General features: G+C 62.6%; 1 protein-coding gene across 1 annotated transcript in view; it reads right to left on the bottom strand.

The window, feature by feature from the left end:
• LOC115647228 (5-oxoprolinase-like) overlaps positions 1–19,921 on the bottom strand; it is a 60,660-nt gene that overhangs the window by 7,760 nt on the left and 32,979 nt on the right. The window contains exons 22-24 of the mRNA XM_030554071.1: positions 12,907–13,056; positions 12,350–12,507; positions 11,779–11,939 (exon numbers count right to left, since the gene is read on the bottom strand). Coding sequence (XP_030409931.1) covers positions 11,779–11,939; positions 12,350–12,507; positions 12,907–13,056 — 469 coding nt within the window. The remainder of the gene's footprint in view (positions 1–11,778; positions 11,940–12,349; positions 12,508–12,906; positions 13,057–19,921) is intronic.

Raw genomic sequence — 19,921 nt, 5'->3', positions numbered from 1 at the left:
CCTCCAGCCAGCCCCACACCCACTGCTCGCAGCCAGCCCGTCTCCAGCCGGCCCCGCACCCACTGCCTTGTCTCCCGCCCGTCTCCAGCCCCCGTCTCCAGCCAGCCCTGCACCCACTGCTCGCAGCCAGCCCGTCTCCAGCCGGCCCCGCACCCACTGCCTTGTCTCCAGCCCGTCTCCAGCCGACCCCGCACCCACTGCTCGCAGCCAATCCGTCTCCAGCCGACCCCGCACCCACTGCCTTGTCTCCAGCCCGTCTCCAGCCCCCGTCTCCAGCCTGCCCCGCACCTCCTGCCCTGCCTGCACCAGTTCCTGTCTGCAGCCAGCCCTGCACCCACTGCCCGCAGCCAGCCCATCTCCAGCCGGCCCCGCACCCACTGCCTTGTCTCCAGCCCTGCACCAGCCCCCGTCTCCAGCCAGCCCCACGCCCACTGCCTTGTCTCCAGCCCGTCTCCAGCCCCCGTCTCCAGCCAGCCCTGCACCCACTGCTCGCAGCCAGCCCATCTCCAGCCGGCCCCGCACCCACTGCCTTGTCTGCAGCCCGTCTCCAGCCCCCGTCTCCAGCCAGCCCTGCACCCACTGCTCGCAGCCAGCCCGTCTCCAGCCCCCGTCTCCAGCCTGCCCCACACCTCCTGCCCTGCCTGCACCAGTTCCTGTCTGCAGCCAGCCCTGCACCCACTGCCCGCAGCCAGCCCATCTCCAGCCGGCCCCGCACCCACTGCCTTGTCTGCAGCCCGTCTCCAGCCCCCGTCTCCAGCCAGCCCTGCACCCACTGCTCGCAGCCAGCCCGTCTCCAGCCCCCGTCTCCAGCCTGCCCCACACCTCCTGCCCTGCCTGCACCAGTTCCTGTCTGCAGCCAGCCCTGCACCCACTGCCCGCAGCCAGCCCGTCTCCAGCCGGCCCCGCACCCACTGCCTTGTCTCCAGCCCGTCTCCAGCCGGCCCCGCACCCACTGCCTTGTCTCCAGCCCGTCTCCAGCCGGCCCCGCACCCACTGCCTTTTCTCCAGACCGTCTCCAGCCGACCCCGCACCCACTGCCTTGTCTCCAGCCCGTCTCCAGCCCCCGTCTCCAGCCTGCCCCGCACCTCCTGCCCTGCCTGCACCAGTTCCTGTCTGCAGCCAGCCCTGCACCCACTGCCCGCAGCCAGCCCATCTCCAGCCGGCCCCGCACCCACTGCCTTGTCTCCAGCCCTGCACCAGCCCCCGTCTCCAGCCAGCCCCACACCCACTGCCTTGTCTCCAGCCCGTCTCCAGCCCCCGTCTCCAGCCAGCCCTGCACCCACTGCTCGCAGCCAGCCCATCTCCAGCCGGCCCCGCACCCACTGCCTTGTCTGCAGCCCGTCTCCAGCCCCCGTCTCCAGCCAGCCCTGCACCCACTGCTCGCAGCCAGCCCGTCTCCAGCCCCCGTCTCCAGCCTGCCCCACACCTCCTGCCCTGCCTGCACCAGTTCCTGTCTGCAGCCAGCCCTGCACCCACTGCCCGCAGCCAGCCCGTCTCCAGCCGGCCCCGCACCCACTGCCTTGTCTCCAGCCCGTCTCCAGCCCCCGTCTCCAGCCTGCCCCACACCTCCTGCCCTGCCTGCACCAGTTCCTGTCTGCAGCCAGCCCTGCACCCACTGCCCGCAGCCAGCCCATCTCCAGCCGGCCCCGCACCCACTGCCTTGTCTGCAGCCCGTCTCCAGCCCCCGTCTCCAGCCGGCCCCGCACCCACTGCCTTGTCTCCAGCCCGTCTCCAGCCCCCGTCTCCAGCCTGCCCCACACCTCCTGCCCTGCCTGCACCAGTTCCTGTCTGCAGCCAGCCCTGCACCCACTGCCCGCAGCCAGCCCATCTCCAGCCGGCCCCGCACCCACTGCCTTGTCTGCAGCCCGTCTCCAGCCCCCGTCTCCAGCCAGCCCTGCACCCACTGCTCGCAGCCAGCCCGTCTCCAGCCCCCGTCTCCAGCCTGCCCCACACCTCCTGCCCTGCCTGCACCAGTTCCTGTCTGCAGCCAGCCCTGCACCCACTGCCCGCAGCCAGCCCGTCTCCAGCCGGCCCCGCACCCACTGCCTTGTCTCCAGCCCGTCTCCAGCCCCCGTCTCCAGCCTGCCCCACACCTCCTGCCCTGCCTGCACCAGTTCCTGTCTGCAGCCAGCCCTGCACCCACTGCCCGCAGCCAGCCCATCTCCAGCTGGCCCCGCACCCACTGCCTTGTCTGCAGCCCGTCTCCAGCCCCCATCTCCAGCCGGCCCCGCACCCACTGCCTTGTCTCCAGCCCATCTCCAGCCAGCCCCACACCCACTGCTCGCAGCCAGCCCGTCTCCAGCCGACCCTGCACCCACTGCCTTGTCTCCAGCCCGTCTCCAGCCCCCGTCTCCAGCCTGCCCCACACCTCCTGCCCTGCCTGCACCAGTTCCTGTCTGCAGCCAGCCCTGCACCCACTGCCCGCAGCCAGCCCATCTCCAGCCGGCCCCGCACCCACTGCCTTGTCTGCAGCCCGTCTCCAGCCCCCGTCTCCAGCCAGCCCTGCACCCACTGCCTTGTCTGCAGCCCGTCTCCAGCCCCCATCTCCAGCCGGCCCCGCACCCACTGCCTTGTCTCCAGCCCGTCTCCAGCCCCCGTCTCCAGCCTGCCCCACACCTCCTGCCCTGCCTGCACCAGTTCCTGTCTGCAGCCAGCCCTGCACCCACTGCCCGCAGCCAGCCCGTCTCCAGCCGGCCCCGCACCCACTGCCTTGTCTCCAGCCCGTCTCCAGCCCCCGTCTCCAGCCTGCCCCACACCTCCTGCCCTGCCTGCACCAGTTCCTGTCTGCAGCCAGCCCTGCACCCACTGCCCGCAGCCAGCCCGTCTCCAGCCGGCCCCGCACCCACTGCCTTGTCTCCAGCCCGTCTCCAGCCCCCGTCTCCAGCCTGCCCCACATCTCCTGCCCTGCCTGCACCAGTTCCTGTCTGCAGCCAGCCCTGCACCCGCTGCCCGCAGCCATCCCGTCTCCAGCCTGCCCCACACTTCCTGCCCTGCCTGCACCAGTTCCTGTCTGCAGCCAGCCCTGCACCCACTGCCCGCAGCCAGCCCGTCTCCAGCCGGCCCCGCACCCACTGCCTTGTCTCCAGCCCGTCTCCAGCCTGCCCCACACCTCCTGCCCTGCCTGCACCAGTTCCTGTCTGCAGCCAGCCCTGCACCCGCTGCCCACAGCCAGCCCGTCTCCAGCCGGCCCCACACCCACTGCCTTGTCTCCAGCCCTGCACCAGCCCCTGCCTCCAGCCAGCCCCGCACCCACTGCCCTGTCTCCAGCCAGCCCCCGCCACACTGCCTGCCCTTCCCGCACCAGCCCCACACCTCTTGCCCTGCCTGCACCAGTTCCTGTGTGCAGCCAGCCCGTCTCCAGCCCGTCTCCAGCCAGCCCTGCACCCCCTGCCCTGTCTCCAGCCAGCCCACGCAGCACCGCCTGCCCTTCCAGCACCAGCCCTGCACCCCCTGCCCTGTCACCAGCCAAACCCTACTGCACCCCCCTGCCTGAAGCCAGCCAGTCCTGCACTCCTTTGTCTCCAGCCCTGCCAACCCATGCCGCACCGCCCCTGTGGCTCTGCCTGAAGCCAGCCAGCCCATCCCACACACCGTCTCCAGCCTGCCCCACACCCCTTGCCCAGCCTGCAGCCAGACCCTACCTCCAGCCACTTCCCCCCCACCTCCAGCCAGCCCCACATGCACTGGTGCCCTGTAGTTCCCAGAGAAGTAACCCTGCACATCTGCTTCAATGAGGTGGGCAGGGAGCAGCTGGGACCCACACGTGCGCCCTAGCACACCCTCAGGGAGTGGCGGAGCTCATTTCTAGTTCAGACACATCTTTTTAAAAAAGAACTTTAGGTAGGGTTAACATACTTCTGTACTTTCCCGGACATGTCAGGCTTTTTGGATCTTAAATCGCCATCCAGGAGGAAAATATGGACGTATGGTAACCCTATTGGTACAAAAAATACATACTGTGGCAGAACTTTTTATAGGGAACCGGTTGCTAAGAAATGAAAGGCTTTTTTTTTTTACATGTGTTGTTTGTTTTTTTTCAGTCATCCCTGCTGGGGCCCCGCCGAAAATGTTTGAATTGGGCCCCGCACTTCCTAAAGCCGGCCCTGCCAGCTGCGGATGGGATTCAAAGGCTTTGGGCTGCCCACAGCCGTGGGGAGCCCAGAGCCCTTTAAATCTCAGCCGTGGCCGGGATTCAAAGGGCTCTGAGATGCCTGCAGAGATTCTTGGCCACGGCTGAGATTTAAAGGGCTCAGGGCTCCCCACCGCCATGGGCAGCCCAGAGCCCTTTGAATCCCGGCCGCGGCTCCAGCAGATGGGCTGGGGCTCGGATTTAAAGGGCTCGGGCTCCCCTCAGCAGCAGGAGCTCTGGGCCCTTTAAATCCCTGCCCCAGCCCCACAGAGCTCCGGGTTCCCGCAGCCCCTGGAGCCCCGGGTCCTTTAATTTGACCCTGAGGGCTCCCAGCCAGCTCTTCAGCTGGGAGCCCCTGGTTGACTTAAAATCAAGCATCACCTCCCCACCCCCAACCTTTCTTTTTGGCCCACAGCTGTTTTGGTGGGGTGGCACTGGGGAAGGAGGGTTTTTTTCTGCAGGGCTGGGCGGTGCTGGGGTGGGGTGTTTCCGCCAGGCTGGGAGGTCCTGGGGGGGCGGGTGTTTCCAGAGGGCCGGGGGGTTTCAGCCCTCAGCTGTTTTCTTTGTAGTAATGTGGCCCTCGCCGCTTTACGAGTTGTGCAGGCCTGATCTAGTGAGTCTATGAGTCTGCCTGAAAGGGGATTGTGTACGAATCCACCTGATGGGCCAAAGGTGATTCTGGATATAAGTGAGACCCAGAAAGAGTCTGTGGTTGCTCAGGAAAGTGTCCTTTACAGCAAGCCCTAAGTGAAGAAGGTAAGAGCAGAATTTCTGTGAGGGGGGAATTGCTGCTTTAAAAAGCTCCTGGGGAAAGGAATCCTCATGGTAACCTGTGCAAGCAGTTTACTGCAGCTGAAGGGTGTGAAAGTGATTAATCAAGGAAGTTTCAGTTCCTAACAGCCAGAAATTTTCTGTTGTGAATGGATCCACTGACTTTCCTTTTGAAAGATCCAGCGTGGGGAGCTCTGACAAGGTCTCAGATGCAGTAGAAGCTGTTAAGAAAGTAGAGCAGTCCCATAACCAAGTGGCTGTGTGTGGCCAGCTTGTTGGGAAGACAATGGTGTTGGAACAGGAATGTCTCCATGATGATTCTGTAAGTGAGCAGCCTGTGCTTCAGGGTCCAAAGAAAGATTTGGATTTGTGTGGTATCTCTGTAAGACAGAGTCCAGCCTTGGAACTGGTAGCAGCTAAGAAGTTAAACGCTAGTGTCTGTGTTGATGCAAATTACCCGGCTGGCAGGGAGAAGAAAGACTTGCTAATAGCTGTTAGCACAGAGAGCCCACCCCATCAGCCAGTGAATTCTGTTAAGCAAGAGAAATCAGGGTTTGATCCTTCAGGACGAGGAAAAAGAAAACTTGATTTTGCAAAGGGAAGTCATAGAATAACCTTAAAAGGCCCAAACCCCAGTGGTACTGAGCCAAAGGTGTGGCATGACAAACATGATTGTAGGTGGACACTTAAAATGAATTTGTTGTTATTGCAATGGTGATTTTTGCTATTACCAAGAACTGTAAGAATGTACAATGCGCCTATCTTCTGTGAGGAGGTATGCTAAGTGCTGCATTAGGGGGGCTGTGTTGGTGAGTATCTCAGTGTCTGTTGCAGGGGATAGTTTGTCAGTTGGACGTGTGCTTGATTGTTTGATTGTTTGTTTAAAAAGTGTGAATTGGGAGGGCTTTGTGCCAGGTGGGCCCTGAGTGGGCTTGACTGCTATAAAAATGCAGTCAGCAGCAAACCAGCTGAGCGGTGAACAGCAGAGGCTAACAGAGGGAGTTCGCCTGTGGAGAGCCCACTGAGGCTTTCATCTTGTGGGCTTCTATGAGTTGCTGCAGCAGCTGAGGAAGCTCTTAGAAGGAAGAAATTATGGAAGGTGAGCATTCAGCTGTTGTGACCTGCACAGGTTGTGCCATGTTTGTCTTTCTTCCACAGGACAGAAGCGACTTTGTCTGTACAAAGTGCAAGCTGGTCTCCATATTGGAAGAGAAGGTTCGAGGTCTGGAGCAACAAGTATCGACCCTGCGTTGCATAAGAGAAAATGAAGATTTCCTGGACAGACGTCAGGATATGCTTCTACGGGCACAACGTCCTGAAGAATCAGAGCAGAGGGGAGAGAGGGACGGTGAAGAAATTTGGCAGCATGTGACCTCCATTAGAAGAAAGAGGAGCATCCATGTACCAGCAATGCAGATACAGGTGAGCAACCGTTTTCATGTTCTCTCCACAGGTACTAATGCGGAGAGTGGACTAGATGATACATCTGAGGGAAGGCAGCTGAAGGAGACTCCACTGATTGGAAGGCACGAGATGCGCTGTTCTAGGGATGGGGGCTCCACAAGTACCGCTCCCAAGAGAAGGCGGCGGGTGGTGGCGGTCAGGGACTCCCTCCTCAAGGGAACTGAGTCATCTATCTGCCACCCCAACCAGGAAAACAGGGAAGTCTGCTGCTTGCCAGGAGCTAGGATTCACGATGTGACGGAGAGGCTGCCGAGGCTCATCAAGCCCTCAGATCGCTGCCCCTTCCTGCTTCTCCATGTGGGCACCAATGATACTGCCAAGAATGACCTTGAGCGGATCACTGCAGACTACGTGGCTCTGGGAAGAAGGATAAAGGAGTTTGAGGCACAAGTGGTGTTCTCACCCATCCTCCCTGTGCAGGGGAAAGGCCTGGCTAGAGACTGTCGAATCGTGGAAGTCAACAAATGGCTACGCAGGTGGTGTCGGAGAGAAGGCTTTGGATTCTTCGGCCATGGGATGGTGTTCCAAGGAGGAGGAGTGCTAGGCAGAGACGGGCTCCACCTAACGAAGAGAGGGAAGAGCATCTTCACAAGCAGGCTGGCTAACCTAGTGAGGAGGGCTTTAAACTAGGTTCACAGGGGGAAAGAGACCAAAGCCCTGAGGGAAGTGGGGAAATGGGATACCAGGAGGAAGCACGAGCAAGAGAGGAGACTCCTGTCTCAGACTGAGAAAGCGGGACAATCAGCGAGTTATCTTAAGTGCCTATACACAAATGCAAGAAGCATGGGAAACAAGCAGGGAGAACTGGAAGTCCTGGCACAGTAGAGGAACTATGGTGTGATTGGAACAGAGACTTGGTGGGATAACTCACATGACTGGAGCACTGTCATGGATGGATATAAACTGTTCAGGAAGGACAGGCAGGGCAGAAAAGGTGGGGGAGTTGCATTGTATGTAAGAGAGCAGTATGACTGCTCAGAGCTCCGGTATGAAACTGCAGAAAAACCTGAGAGTCTCTGGATTAAGTTTAGAAGTGTGAGCAACAAAGGTGATGTGGTGGTGGGAGTCTGCTATAGACCAGGGGGATGAGGCTTTCTTCTGGCAACTAACAGAAGTTACTAGATCACAGTTCTCTGGTTCTCATGGGAGACTTCAAATCACCGATACCTGCTGGGAGAGCAATACAGCAGTGCACAGACAATCCAGGAAGATTTTGGAAAGTGCAGGGGACAATCTCCTGGTCCAAGTGTTGGAGGAACTAACCAGGGGCAGAGCTCTTCTTGACCTGCTGCTCACAAACAAAGAGTTAGTAGGGGAAGCAAAAGTGGATGACAACCTAGGCAGCATTGACCATGAGATGGTCGAGTTCAGGATCCTGACACAAGGAAGAAAGGAGAGCAGCAGAATAAAGACCCCGTACTTCAGAAAAGCAGACTGACTCCCTCAGGGAACTGATGGGCAGGATCCCCTGGGAAAATAACATGAGGGGGAAAGGAGTCCAGGAGAGCTGGCTGTATTTTAAAGAATCCTTATTGAGGCTGCAGGAACAAACCATCCCAATGTGTTGGAAGAATAGTAAATATGGCAGGCGACCAGCTTGGCTTAACAGTGAAATCCTTGCTGATCTTAAATGCAAAAAAGCAGCTTACAAGAAGTGGAAGATTGGACAAATGACCAGGGAGGATATAAAAATATTGCTCAGGCATGCAGGAGTGAAATCAGGAAGGCCAAATCACCCTTGGAGTTGCAGCTAGCAAGAGATGTTAAGAGTAACAAGAAGGGTTTCTTCAGGTATGTCAGCAACAAGAAGAAAGTCAAGGAAAGTGTGGGCCCCTTACTGAATGAGGGAGGCAACCTAGTGACAGAGGATGTGGAAAAAGCTAATGTACTCAATGATTTTTTTGCCTCTGTCTTCACAGACAAGATCAGCTCCCAGACAGCTGCACTGGGCAGCACAGCATGGGGAGGGAGTGACCAGCCCTCTGTGGAGAAAGAAGTGATTCGGGACTATTTAGAAAAGCTGGATGAGCACAAGTCCATGGGGCTGGATGCGCTGCATCTGAGGGGGCTAAAGGAGTTGGCGGATGTGATTGCAGAGCCATTGGCCGTTATCTTTGAAAACTCATGGCGATCGGGGGAGGTCCCGGATGACTGGAAAAAGGCTAATGCAGTGCCCATCTTTAAAAAAGGGAAGGAGGAGGATCCGGGGAACTACAGGCCAGTCAGCCTCATCTCAGTCCCTGGAAAAATCACGGAGCAGGTCCTCAGGGAATCAATTCTGAAGTACTTAGAGGAGAGGAAAGTGATCAGGAACAGTCAGCATGGATTCACCAAGGGCCAGTCATGCCTGACTAACCTAATTGCCTTCTATGAGGAGATAACTGGCTCTGTGGATGAGGGGAAAGCAGTGGATGTGTTATTCCTTGACTTTAGCAAAGCTTTTGATACGGTCTCCCACAGTATTCTGGCCAGCAAGTTAAAGAAGTATGGGCTGGACAATTGGACTATAAGGTGGATAGAAACCTGGCTACATCGTCGGTCTCAACGGGTAGTGATCAACAATTCCATGTCTAGTTGGCAGCTGGTATCAAGTGGAGTGCCCCAAGGGTTGGTCCTGGGGCCGGTTTTGTTCAATATCTTCATTAATGATCTGGAGAATGGCATAGACTGCACCCTCAGCAAGTTTGCAGATGACACTAAACTGGGAGGAGTGGTAGATATGCTGGAAGGTAGGGATAGGATACAGAGGGACTGAGATAAATTAGAGGATTGGGCCAAAAGAAATCTGATGAGGTTCAAGAAGGACAAGTGCGAAGTCCTGCACTTAGGACGGAAGAATCCCATTCACTGCTACAGACTAGGGACGGAGTGGCTAGGCAGCAGTTCTGTAGAAAAGGACCAAGGGGTTACAGTGGATGAGAAGCTGGATGTGAGTCAGCAGTGTGCCCTTGTTGCCAGGAAGGCCAATGGCATTTTGGGCTATATAAGTAGGGGCTTTGCCAGCAGACCGAGGGACGTGATCATTCCCCTCTATTCAACATGGTAAGGCCTCATCTGGAGTACTGTGTCCAGTTTTGGGCCCCACACTACAAGAAGGATGTGGAAAAATTGGAAAGAGTCCAGCGGAGGGCAACAAAAATGATTAGGGGGCTGGAGCACATAACTTACGAGGAGAGGCTGAGGGAACTGGGATTGTTTAGTCTGCAGAAGAGAAGAATGAGAGGGGATTTGACAGCTGCTTTCAACTACCTGAAAGAGGGTTCCAAAGAGGATGGATCTAGACTGTTCTCAGTGGTACCCAATGACAGAACAAGGAGCAATGGTCTCAAATTGCAGTGGAGGAGGTTTAGGTTGGATATTAGGAAACACTATTTCACTCAGAGCGGTGAAGCACTGGAATGGGTTCCCTAGGGAGGTGGTGGAATCTCCTTCCTTAGAGGTTTTTAAGGTCAGGCTTGACAAAGCCCTGGCTGGGATGATTTAGATGGTCAGTGGTCCCCAATGTGGTGCATTGATGTGCGTCGCCTAGTGCCCCTAGTGCCCAGCAGGGGAGAGGAGCTGTGGCCCCTCGCCTGCCGGGGACAGAGAACTCCAGGGCTGCGGACACCGGTGCTCTCTGTCCTCAGCAGGCGCAGGGCTGCAGCTTCTCTCCCCTGCCATGCTGTTGGGGACCACTGGTACAGTACTCTATTATGCCTTAAAGGGAAGCCAACCTATGATCACATTATATGCGATTTCGCATTATGGCAGGGCGCGTTATTGCAAGGTTTGACAGTATCTACATTGACTTGATGTTAAGTGGGTTCCAAACATTTGCCAGAGCTTGTATGGATAAAATAGCTCTGTTCTGTAGCTCTTGGCAATATCACGTGAAACATACAGGAATCCTGCTGCAAGAGCAGATCCAACCAACCATTGTTCTAACCAAATTTTACCTTGAGTTTGTAAAGAGATTCCATCATGTTATTGAACATGACTGTGATAAACCATTTCTGTTACACACTGTTATGGCTTCTAACCCAACACTAGCTGTAGTGAGACAGACCCAGGGATGGGGAGCTCTTGGGATGCAGTCAGCGATGTCTGTGTCATCCCTTCCTGCATCAATTCTGCATTGGGGGTGTGATGTTATTGATATAATCTGGGACCATATAGAACATGGTTGCAACCAAGGTCCTGTAGTGGCACCAAATCTTATGTAAAGGGGGTCATATAAGATGTCTATGAACAGGTTATAGGTTGCTGGTTATGATTATGCTGTCTGTATGTCTGTATCATTATGTAGTTGAAGTCATGAGTATTGGCTCTATCCTGTCTGTATTTCAAACTTGTGCTGTGCTTCTGGGTGACACCCCAGATGAGTTGGTGTTAGCTCTGCCTAGCCTGCTTGATGACCCATTAAGGACCATCAGCTACACGATTGACCCGTTGAGAGAAGGCAGATACGCCTTGTAACTCAGCAGGGTGTGCAGGGACTGGCCCATGTGACTGCAAACTCCATTTTGCTGTAATTTTCCACAGTAAGAACAAAGAGGTTCTTACACCTGGAAAAGCCTATAAAAGGCTGATGCCTCATCTCCATCTTGTCTTAAATCCTGCTTCCTACCTCTGGAGGAACTTTGTTCAGAGCTTCAGTTTGTAGCAAAGGACTGATGACCCATCCCAGTGGGGGATGTTCCAGAGACTTGATTTGCACCTGCAGTTTACTCCATCACTGCTACAAGCCTGAACTAAGAACTTTGCCATTACTGTATGGAATTGATTCCATTTAACCAATTCTAGCTCATCTCTACCTTTTACCTTTAGATTTTAGATTCTAAAGGATTGGCAACAGCGTGATTTGTGGGTAATATCTGATGTGTATATTGACCTGGCTCCGGGGCTTGGTCCTTCGGGATCGAGAGAACCTTTTTCTTTTATTGGGGTGTTGGTTTTCATAACCATTCATCCCCAGGACGGGTGGCACTGGTGGTGATACTGGGAGACTGGAGTGTCTAAGGGAATTGCTTGTGTGACTTGTGGTTAGCCAGTGGGGTGAAACCGAAGTCCTTTTTCTCTGGCTGGTTTGGTTTGCCTTAGAGGTGAAAAAAACCCAGTCTTGGGCTGTAAGTGCCCTGTTTGAGCAATTGGTCCTGAATTGGCACTCTCAGTTGGGTCCCGCCAGAACCGCATCATCACAGGGTTAAACAGGGGGTCAGAGGGAGGGTAGATGGGGTGACAGAGGGTCGGGGATCAGACAGAGGGTCAGAGGGAGGGCAGATGGGGTGACAGAGGGTAGGGGGTTAGATGGGGAGTCAGAGGGAGGATCAAATGGGGGCAGATGGGGCTACCACGAAGATCTGGGCAGTGAGAGTGCAGGGATGGGGAGGGGCTGGGGGGCTGGGACACAGGGCTGGACCATGGCGGATGCTCACCATGCAGGCCGTAGGGGCGGAAGGCCCGGCGCTCGCTCAGCACCGACAGCACCACCTCCTCGCGGAACAGCAGCTCGCGGATCACCCCGTCCCCGCCCCGGAACCGCCCGCTGCCCCCGCTGCCCCAGCACAGCTCGAAGCAGCGCAGGATCACTGGGTACCTGGGGGGGAAGGGAGCGTCACTGGGTAAATGGGTGACCCCCCCCCCCCACTGGCAGGGCACCCTCCATCCCTTCCCACTGCACACACTGCCACTGCCCGAGCAGAGACAGGGAGACCCTGGGACCCACAGCTGGCTCAGCACCCCCCGCCAGAGGTTACAGGGACTGAGGACAGTAAACCCCGAGGGCCCACTGGCGTGGTGGGGGCCCCTAAAGAGCTGGGGTTACCCCAAAGGTCTTGGGAGTCCTGGCTGCTGCCACTCCCACACCAAGGGACCTCCCACTCCATCCAGCACCCCGCTAGGCCCTTCTCCCAGGCTCCCTGCCCCCTGTCCCCCAAGGAGGCTGGCCCTAGGCAAGAGCCCTGCAAAGATGGGGTGCTCCCCGTGGGGCCCCAGAGCCACGCCTACCGTTTCTCCAGGATCTCGGGGTCAGTGATGCGGGTGTTGGTCATGTGGGTGTGCACCCCGCTGCGGCCGTGCCAGTGGGGCCCAGCCCCCGCGCCACCCGCCACTGTCTCGTAGTAGCCAATGTCCTCGTTCCCAAATGTGACGTTGTTCATGCAGCCCTGGAGCAAGGGGATGAGAGCCGGAGGGAGAGCCGGCCCCAGGGACCCCCCGACGGGAGCGCCGACCCCGGAGTCCCCCCAACGGGAGAGCCGGCCCCAGACCCCACGACGGGAGAGCAAACTCACCCTGTGCCAGGCAGCCCCCTGCCGTGGGGTCCCGGACCTGAGGAGATTCACTCCCAGCCCCATGCCAGGCTGTGGCCCAGCCCCAGCCAGGGCAGTTGAGGGGGCACAGCCCCACCCCAAGGGGTGCCCAGCCCCAGCCTGCAGGATGCCTCCAGCAGCCTGGGCCCGTTCAGCAGGGAACTCCCCTAGGCTGGGCCCAGCTCCACGGCCGCCCCTCCCAGCCCCGCACAGGCCGTGCGGCCCCCCCCCCCACACACACGCCCCCGGTCTCACCTGGGAGGCAGCGCAGACTCCGAAGGCCCTAAAGATCACGTCCACCAGCCTCTGCGAGGTCAGCACATTGCCCCCCACCACGGCAGCCTCCGGGGACGGGTCCAGGATGGAGCCCTTGGGAATGAGAACCTGCACCGGGGCCAGGCAGCCCTGCCGTGGAGGAGAGGGCATCAGGCTGCCCAAGCACCCCCACCCCTCTGTCCTCTGCCATGCCAGGGCTGAACCCACTGCTCCAGGTCAGAGCACAGTCACAGGGGGCACAGAGCGGGTCAACATCTCCCAGCACCCTGCGCCAGCCCCAGTCCCTCCCACAGACCTCAGCCCCCAGCACCCTGCGCCAGCCCCAGTCCCTCCCACAGACCTCAGCCCCCAGCACCCTGCGCCAGCCCCAGTCCCACCTAGAGACCTCAGCTCCCAGCACCCTGCGCCAGCCCCAGTCCCACCTAGAGACCTCAGCTCCCAGCACCCTGCGCCAGCCCCAGTCCCACCCAGAGACCTCAGCCCCCAGCACCCTGCGCCAGCCCCAGTCCCACCCAGAGACCTCAGCCCTCAGCACCCGGCGCCAGCCCCAGTCCCACCCAGAGACCTCAGCCCCCAGCGCCCTGCGCCAGCCCCAGTCCCACCCAGAGACCTCAGCCCTCAGCGCCCTGCGCCAGCCCCAGTCCCACCCAGAGACCTCAGCCCTCAGCGCCCTGCGCCAGCCCCAGCCCCACCCAGAGACCTCAGCCCTCAGCACCCTGCGCCAGCCCCAGCCCCACCCAGAGACCTCAGCCCTCAGCACCCGGCGCCAGCCCCAGTCCCACCCAGAGACCTCAGCCCTCAGCACCCTGCGCCAGCCCCAGCCCCACCCAGAGACCTCAGCTCCCAGCACCCTGCGCCAGCCCCAGTCCCTCCCAGAGACCTCAGCTCCCAGCACCCTATGCCAGCCCCAGCCCCACCCAGAGACCTCAGCCCTCAGCGCCCTGCGCCAGCCCCAGTCCCACCCAGAGACCTCAGCTCCCAGCACCCTGCGCCAGCCCCAGCCCCACCCAGAGACCTCAGCTCCCAGGACCCTGCGCCAGCCCCAGCCCCACCCAGAGACCTCAGCCCTCAGTGCCCTGCGCCAGCCCCAGTCCCACCCAGAGACCTCAGCCCTCAGTGCCCTGTGCCAGCCCCAGCCCCAGCCCCACCCAGAGACCTCAGCGCCCTGCGCCAGCCCCAGTCCCACCCAGAGACCTCAGCCCTCAGTGCCCTGTGCCAGCCCCAGCCCCAGCCCCACCCAGAGACCTCAGCCCTCAGCGCCCTGCGCCAGCCCCAGCCCCACCCAGAGACCTCAGCCCTCAGCGCCCTGCGCCAGCCCCAGCCCCACCCAGAGACCTCAGCCCTCAGCGCCCTGCGCCAGCCCCACCCAGAGACCTCAGCCCTCAGCGCCCTGCGCCAGCCCCAGTCCCACCCAGAGACCTCAGCCCTCAGCGCCCTGCGCCAGCCCCAGTCCCACCCAGAGACCTCAGCCCCCAGCACCCTGCGCCAGCCCCAGCCCCACCCAGAGACCTCAGCCCTCAGCGCCCTGCGCCAGCCCCAGTCCCACCCAGAGACCTCAGCCCTCAGCGCCCTGCGCCAGCCCCAGCCCCACCCAGAGACCTCAGCCCTCAGCGCCCTGCGCCAGCCCCAGTCCCACCCAGAGACCTCAGCCCCCAGCGCCCTGCGCCAGCCCCAGTCCCACCCAGAGACCTCAGCCCCCAGCACCCTGCGCCAGCCCCAGTCCCACCCAGAGACCTCAGCCCTCAGCGCCCTGCGCCAGCCCCAGTCCCTCCCAGAGACCTCAGCCCTCAGCGCCCTGCGCCAGCCCCAGTCCCACCCAGAGACCTCAGCCCTCAGTGCCCTGCGCCAGCCCCAGTCCCTCCCAGAGACCTCAGCTCCCAGCACCCTATGACAGCCCCAGTCCCTCCCAGAGACCTCAGCCCTCAGCGTCCTGCGCCAGCCCCAGGCCCACCCAGAGACCTCAGCCCTCAGCGCCCTGCGCCAGCCCCAGTCCCACCCAGAGACCTCAGCCCTCAGCGCCCTGCGCCAGCCCCAGCCCCTCCCAGAGACCTCAGCCCCCAGCGCCCTGTGCCAGCCCCAGTCCCTCCCAGAGACCTCAGCCCTCAGTGCCCTGCGCCAGCCCCAGCCCCACCCAGAGACCTCAGCCCTCAGCGCCCTGCGCCAGCCCCAGTCCCACCCAGAGACCTCAGCCCTCAGCGCCCTGCGCCAGCCCCAGCCCCAGCCCCACCCAGAGACCTCAGCCCTCAGCGCCCTGCGCCAGCCCCAGCCCCACCCAGAGACCTCAGCTCCCAGCGCCCTGCGCCAGCCCCAGTCCCACCCAGAGACCTCAGCCCTCAGTGCCCTGCGCCAGCCCCAGCCCGACCCAGAGACCTCAGCCCTCAGCGCCCTGCGCCAGCCCCAGCCCCACCCAGAGACCTCAGCTCCCAGGACCCTGCGCCAGCCCCAGCCCCACCCAGAGACCTCAGCCCTCAGCGCCCTGCGCCAGCCCCAGTCCCACCCAGAGACCTCAGCCCTCAGCGCCCTGCACCAGCCCCAGCCCCACCCAGAGACCTCAGCTCTCAGCGCCCTGCGCCAGCCCCAGCCCCACCCAGAGACCTCAGCGCCCTGCGCCAGCCCCAGCCCCACCCAGAGACCTCAGCCCTCAGCGCCCTGCGCCAGCCCCAGTCCCACCCAGAGACCTCGGCCCTCAGCGCCCTGCGCCAGCCCCAGTCCCACCCAGAGACCTCAGCCCTCAGCGCCCTGCGCCAGCCCCAGTCCCACCCAGAGACCTCAGCCCTCAGCGCCCTGCGCCAGCCCCAGTCCCACCCAGAGACCTCAGCCCTCAGCGCCCTGCGCCAGCCCCAGTCCCACCCAGAGACCTCAGCCCTCAGCGCCCTGCGCCAGCCCCAGCCCCACCCAGAGACCTCAGCCCTCAGCGCCCTGCGCCAGCCCCAGTCCCACCCAGAGACCTCAGCCCTCAGCGCCCTGCGCCAGCCCCAGTCCCACCCAGAGACCTCAGCCCTCAGCGCCCTGCGCCAGCCCCAGCCCCACCCAGAGACCTCAGCCCTCAGCGCCCTGCGCCAGCCCCAGCCCCACCCAGAGACCTCAGCCCTCAGCGCCCTGCGCCAGCCCCAGTCCCACCCAGAGACCTCAGCCCTCAGCGCCCTGCGCCAGCCCCAGTCCCACCCAGAGACCTCAGCCCTCAGCGCCCTGCGCCAGCCCCAGTCCCACCCAGAGACCTCAGCCCTCAGCGCCCTGCGCCAGCCCCAGTCCCACCCAGAGACCTCAGCCCTCAGCGCCCTGCGCCAGCCCCAGCCCCACCCAGAGACCTCAGCCCTCAGCGCCCTGCGCCAGCCCCAGCCCCACCCAGAGACCTCAGCCCTCAGCGCCCTGCGCCAGCCCCAGTCCCACCCAGAGACCTCAGCCCTCAGCGCCCTGCGCCAGCCCCAGTCCCACCCAGAGACCTCAGCCCTCAGCGCCCTGCGCCAGCCCCAGTCCCACCCAGAGACCTCAGCCCTCAGTGCCCTGCGCCAGCCCCATCCCCACCCAGAGACCTCAGCTCTCAGCGCCCTGCGCCAGCCCCAGTGCCTCCCAGAGACCTCAGCCCTCAGCGCCCTGCGCAAGCCCCAGTCCCACCCAGAGACCTCAGCCCTCAGCGCCCTGCGCCAGCCCCAGCCCCACCCAGAGACCTCAGCCCTCAGCGCCCTGCGCAAGCCCCAGTCCCACCCAGAGAACTCAGCTCTCAGCGCCCTGCGCCAGCCCCAGCCCCACCCAGAGACCTCAGCGCCCTGCGCCAGCCCCAGCCCCACCCAGAGACCTCAGCCCTCAGCGCCCTGCGCCAGCCCCAGCCCCACCCAGAGACCTCAGCTCCCAGTGCCCTGCGCAAGCCCCAGCCCCATCTAGAGACCTCAGCCCTCAGTGCCCTGCGCCGGCCCCAGCCCCACCCAGAGACCTCAGTTCCCAGCACCCTGCGCCAGCCCCAGCCCCACCCAGAGACCTCAGCTCCCAGTGCCCTGTGCCAGCCCCAGCCCCTCCCAGAGACCTCAGCCCTCAGTGCCCTGCGCCAGCCCCAGTCCCACCCAGAGAACTCAGCTCTCAGTGCCCTGCGCCAGCCCCAGTCCCACCCAGAGAACTCAGCTCCCAGCACCCTGCGCCAGCCCCAGGCCCACCCAGAGACCTCAGCCCTCAGCGCCCTGCGCCAGCCCCAGTCCCTCCCAGAGACCTCAGCCCCCAGTGCCCTGCGCAAGCCCCAGCCCCATCTAGAGACCTCAGCTCTCAGCGCCCTGCGCCAGCCCCATCCCCACCCAGAGACCTCAGCTCTCAGCGCCCTGCGCCAGCCCCAGCCCCACCAGAGACCTCAGCTCCCAGCACCCTGCGCCAGCCCCAGCCCCACCTAGAGACCTCAGCTCCCAGCACCCTATGCCAGCCCCAGCCCCACCCAGAGACCTCAGCTCCCAGCACCCTGCGCCAGCCCCAGTCCCACCCAGAGACCTCAGCTCCCAGCACCCTGCGCCAGCCCCAGCCCCACCCAGAGACCTCAGCTCCCAGCGCCCTGCGCCAGCCCCAGCCCCACCTAGAGACCTCAGCTCCCAGCACCCTATGCCAGCCCCAGCCCCACCCAGAGACCTCAGCTCCCAGCACCCTGCGCCAGCCCCAGTCCCACCCAGAGACCTCAGCTCCCAGCACCCTGCGCCAGCGCCAGCCCCACCCAGAGACCTCAGCTCCCAGCACCCTGCGCCAGCCCCAGCCCCACCTAGAGACCTCAGCTCCCAGTGCCCTGCGCCAGCCCCAGTCCCACCCAGAGACCTCAGCTCCCAGCACCCTGTGCCAGCCCCAGTCCCACCCAGAGACCTCAGCTCCCAGTGCCCTGTGCTGGCCCCGGCACCACTCAGAGACCTCTGCTCCCAGCATCCTATGCCAGCCCCAGCGCCACCCAGAAACTTCAGCTCCCAGCACCCTTTGCCAGCCCCAGCTCCACCTAGAGACCTCAGCTCCCAGTGCCCTGCGCCAGCCCCAGTCCCACCCAGAGACCTCAGCTCCCAGCACCCTGTGCCAGCCCCAGTCCCACCCAGAGACCTCAGCTCCCAGCACCCTGTGCTGGCCCCGGCACCACCCAGAGACCTCAGCTCCCAGCACCCTGTGCCAGCCCCAGTCCCACCCAGAGACCTCAGCTCCCAGCACCCTGTGCCAGCCCCAGTCCCACCCAGAGACCTCAGCTCCCAGCACCCTGTGCTGGCCCCGGCTCTGCCCAGAGACCTCAGCTCCCAGGGCCCTGTGCCAGCCCCAGTCCCACCCAGAGACCTCAGCTCCCAGCGCCCTGCGCCAGCCCCATCCCCACCCAGAGACCTCATCTCCCAGCACCCTGCGCCAGCCCCAGCCCCACCTAGAGACCTCACCTCCCAGTGCCCTGCGCCAGCCCCAGTCCCACCCAGAGACCTCAGCTCCCAGTGCCCTGCGCCAGCCCCATCCCCACCCAGAGACCTCAGCCCTCAGCGCCCTGCGCCAGCCCCAGTCCCACCCAGAGACCTCAGCTCCCAGTGCCCTGCGCCAGCCCCATCCCCACCCAGAGACCTCAGCCCTCAGCGCCCTGCGCCAGCCCCAGTCCCACCCAGAGACCTCAGCTCCCAGTGCCCTGCGCCAGCCCCATCCCCACCCAGAGACCTCATCTCCCAGCACCCTGCGCCAGCCCCAGCCCCACCCAGAGACCTCAGCTCCCAGCACCCTGCGCCAGCCCCAGCCCCACCTAGAGACCTCAGCTCCCAGCGCCCTGCGCCAGCCCCAGCCCCATCCAGAGACCTCAGCTCCCAGCACCCTGCGCCAGCCCCAGCCCCACCCAGAGACCTCAGCTCCCAGTGCCCTGCGCCAGCCCCATCCCCACCCAGAGACCTCAGCCCTCAGCGCCCTGCGCCAGCCCCAGTCCCACCCAGAGACCTCAGCTCCCAGCGCCCTGCGCCAGCCCCATCCCCACCCAGAGACCTCATCTCCCAGCACCCTGCGCCAGCCCCAGCCCCACCCAGAGACCTCAGCTCCCAGCACCCTGCGCCAGCCCCAGCCCCACCTAGAGACCTCAGCTCCCAGCGCCCTGCGCCAGCCCCTGTCCCACCCAGAGAGCTCAGCTCCCAGTGCCCTGTGCTGGCCCCAGCACCACCCAGAGACCTCTGCTCCCAGCATCCTATGCCAGCCCCAGCCCCACCCAGAGACTTCAGCTCCCAGCACCCTGTGCTGGCCCCGGCACCACCCAGAGACCTCAGCTCCCAGCACCCTGCGCCAGCCCCAGCCCCACCTAGAGACCTCAGCTCGCAGTGCCCTGCGCCAGCCCCATCCCCACCCAGAGACCTCATCTCCCAGCACCCTGTGCCAGATGCAGCTCCGCCCAGAGACCTCAGAGACCTCAGCCCTCAGTGCCCTGCGCCAGACCCAGTCCCACCCAGAGACCTCAGCCCTCAGCGCCCTGCGCCAGCCCCAGTCCCACCCAGAGACCTCAGCTCCCAGCACCCTGCGCCAGCCCCAATCCCACCTAGAGACCTCAGCCCTCAGTGCCCTGTGCCAGCCCCAGCCCCACCCAGAGACCTCAGCCCTCAGCGCCCTGCGCCAGCCCCAGCCCCACCCAGAGACCTCAGCCCTCAGTGCCCTGCGCCAGCCCCAGCCCCACCCAGAGACCTCAGCTCCCAGGACCCTGCGCCAGCCCCAGCCCCACCCAGAGACCTCAGCTCTCAGTGCCCTGCGCCAGCCCCAGCCCCACCCAGAGACCTCAGCCCCCAGCTTTGCTGTACCCCGGCCTGCAGCACCCCATCTCGGCTCAAGGAGGAGCAGTGTATGGGGGGACCTGGGGACGGCTGCGCTCTGCTGCGTGTCATGCCCCTGGGATCCCTGGCATGGGGGCACAGTCTGGGAGGAGATGCCCTGGCTCCCCCCTGCTCCTGTATAAAGAGGCTCAGGCACATGCCCCCCAGCACCCACCATTCTGCCCTGCAGACCCCTCTCCCCCCTGGCCTGGGGCCTCACCCCTGAGACA

The sequence above is a fragment of the Gopherus evgoodei genome, chromosome 2 (genome assembly GCF_007399415.2).
Source record: "Gopherus evgoodei ecotype Sinaloan lineage chromosome 2, rGopEvg1_v1.p, whole genome shotgun sequence".
NCBI lineage: Eukaryota > Metazoa > Chordata > Testudines > Testudinidae > Gopherus > Gopherus evgoodei.
The sequence above is the reverse complement of the archived record's forward strand: the minus strand, read 5'-3'. Positions and strand labels throughout refer to the sequence as shown.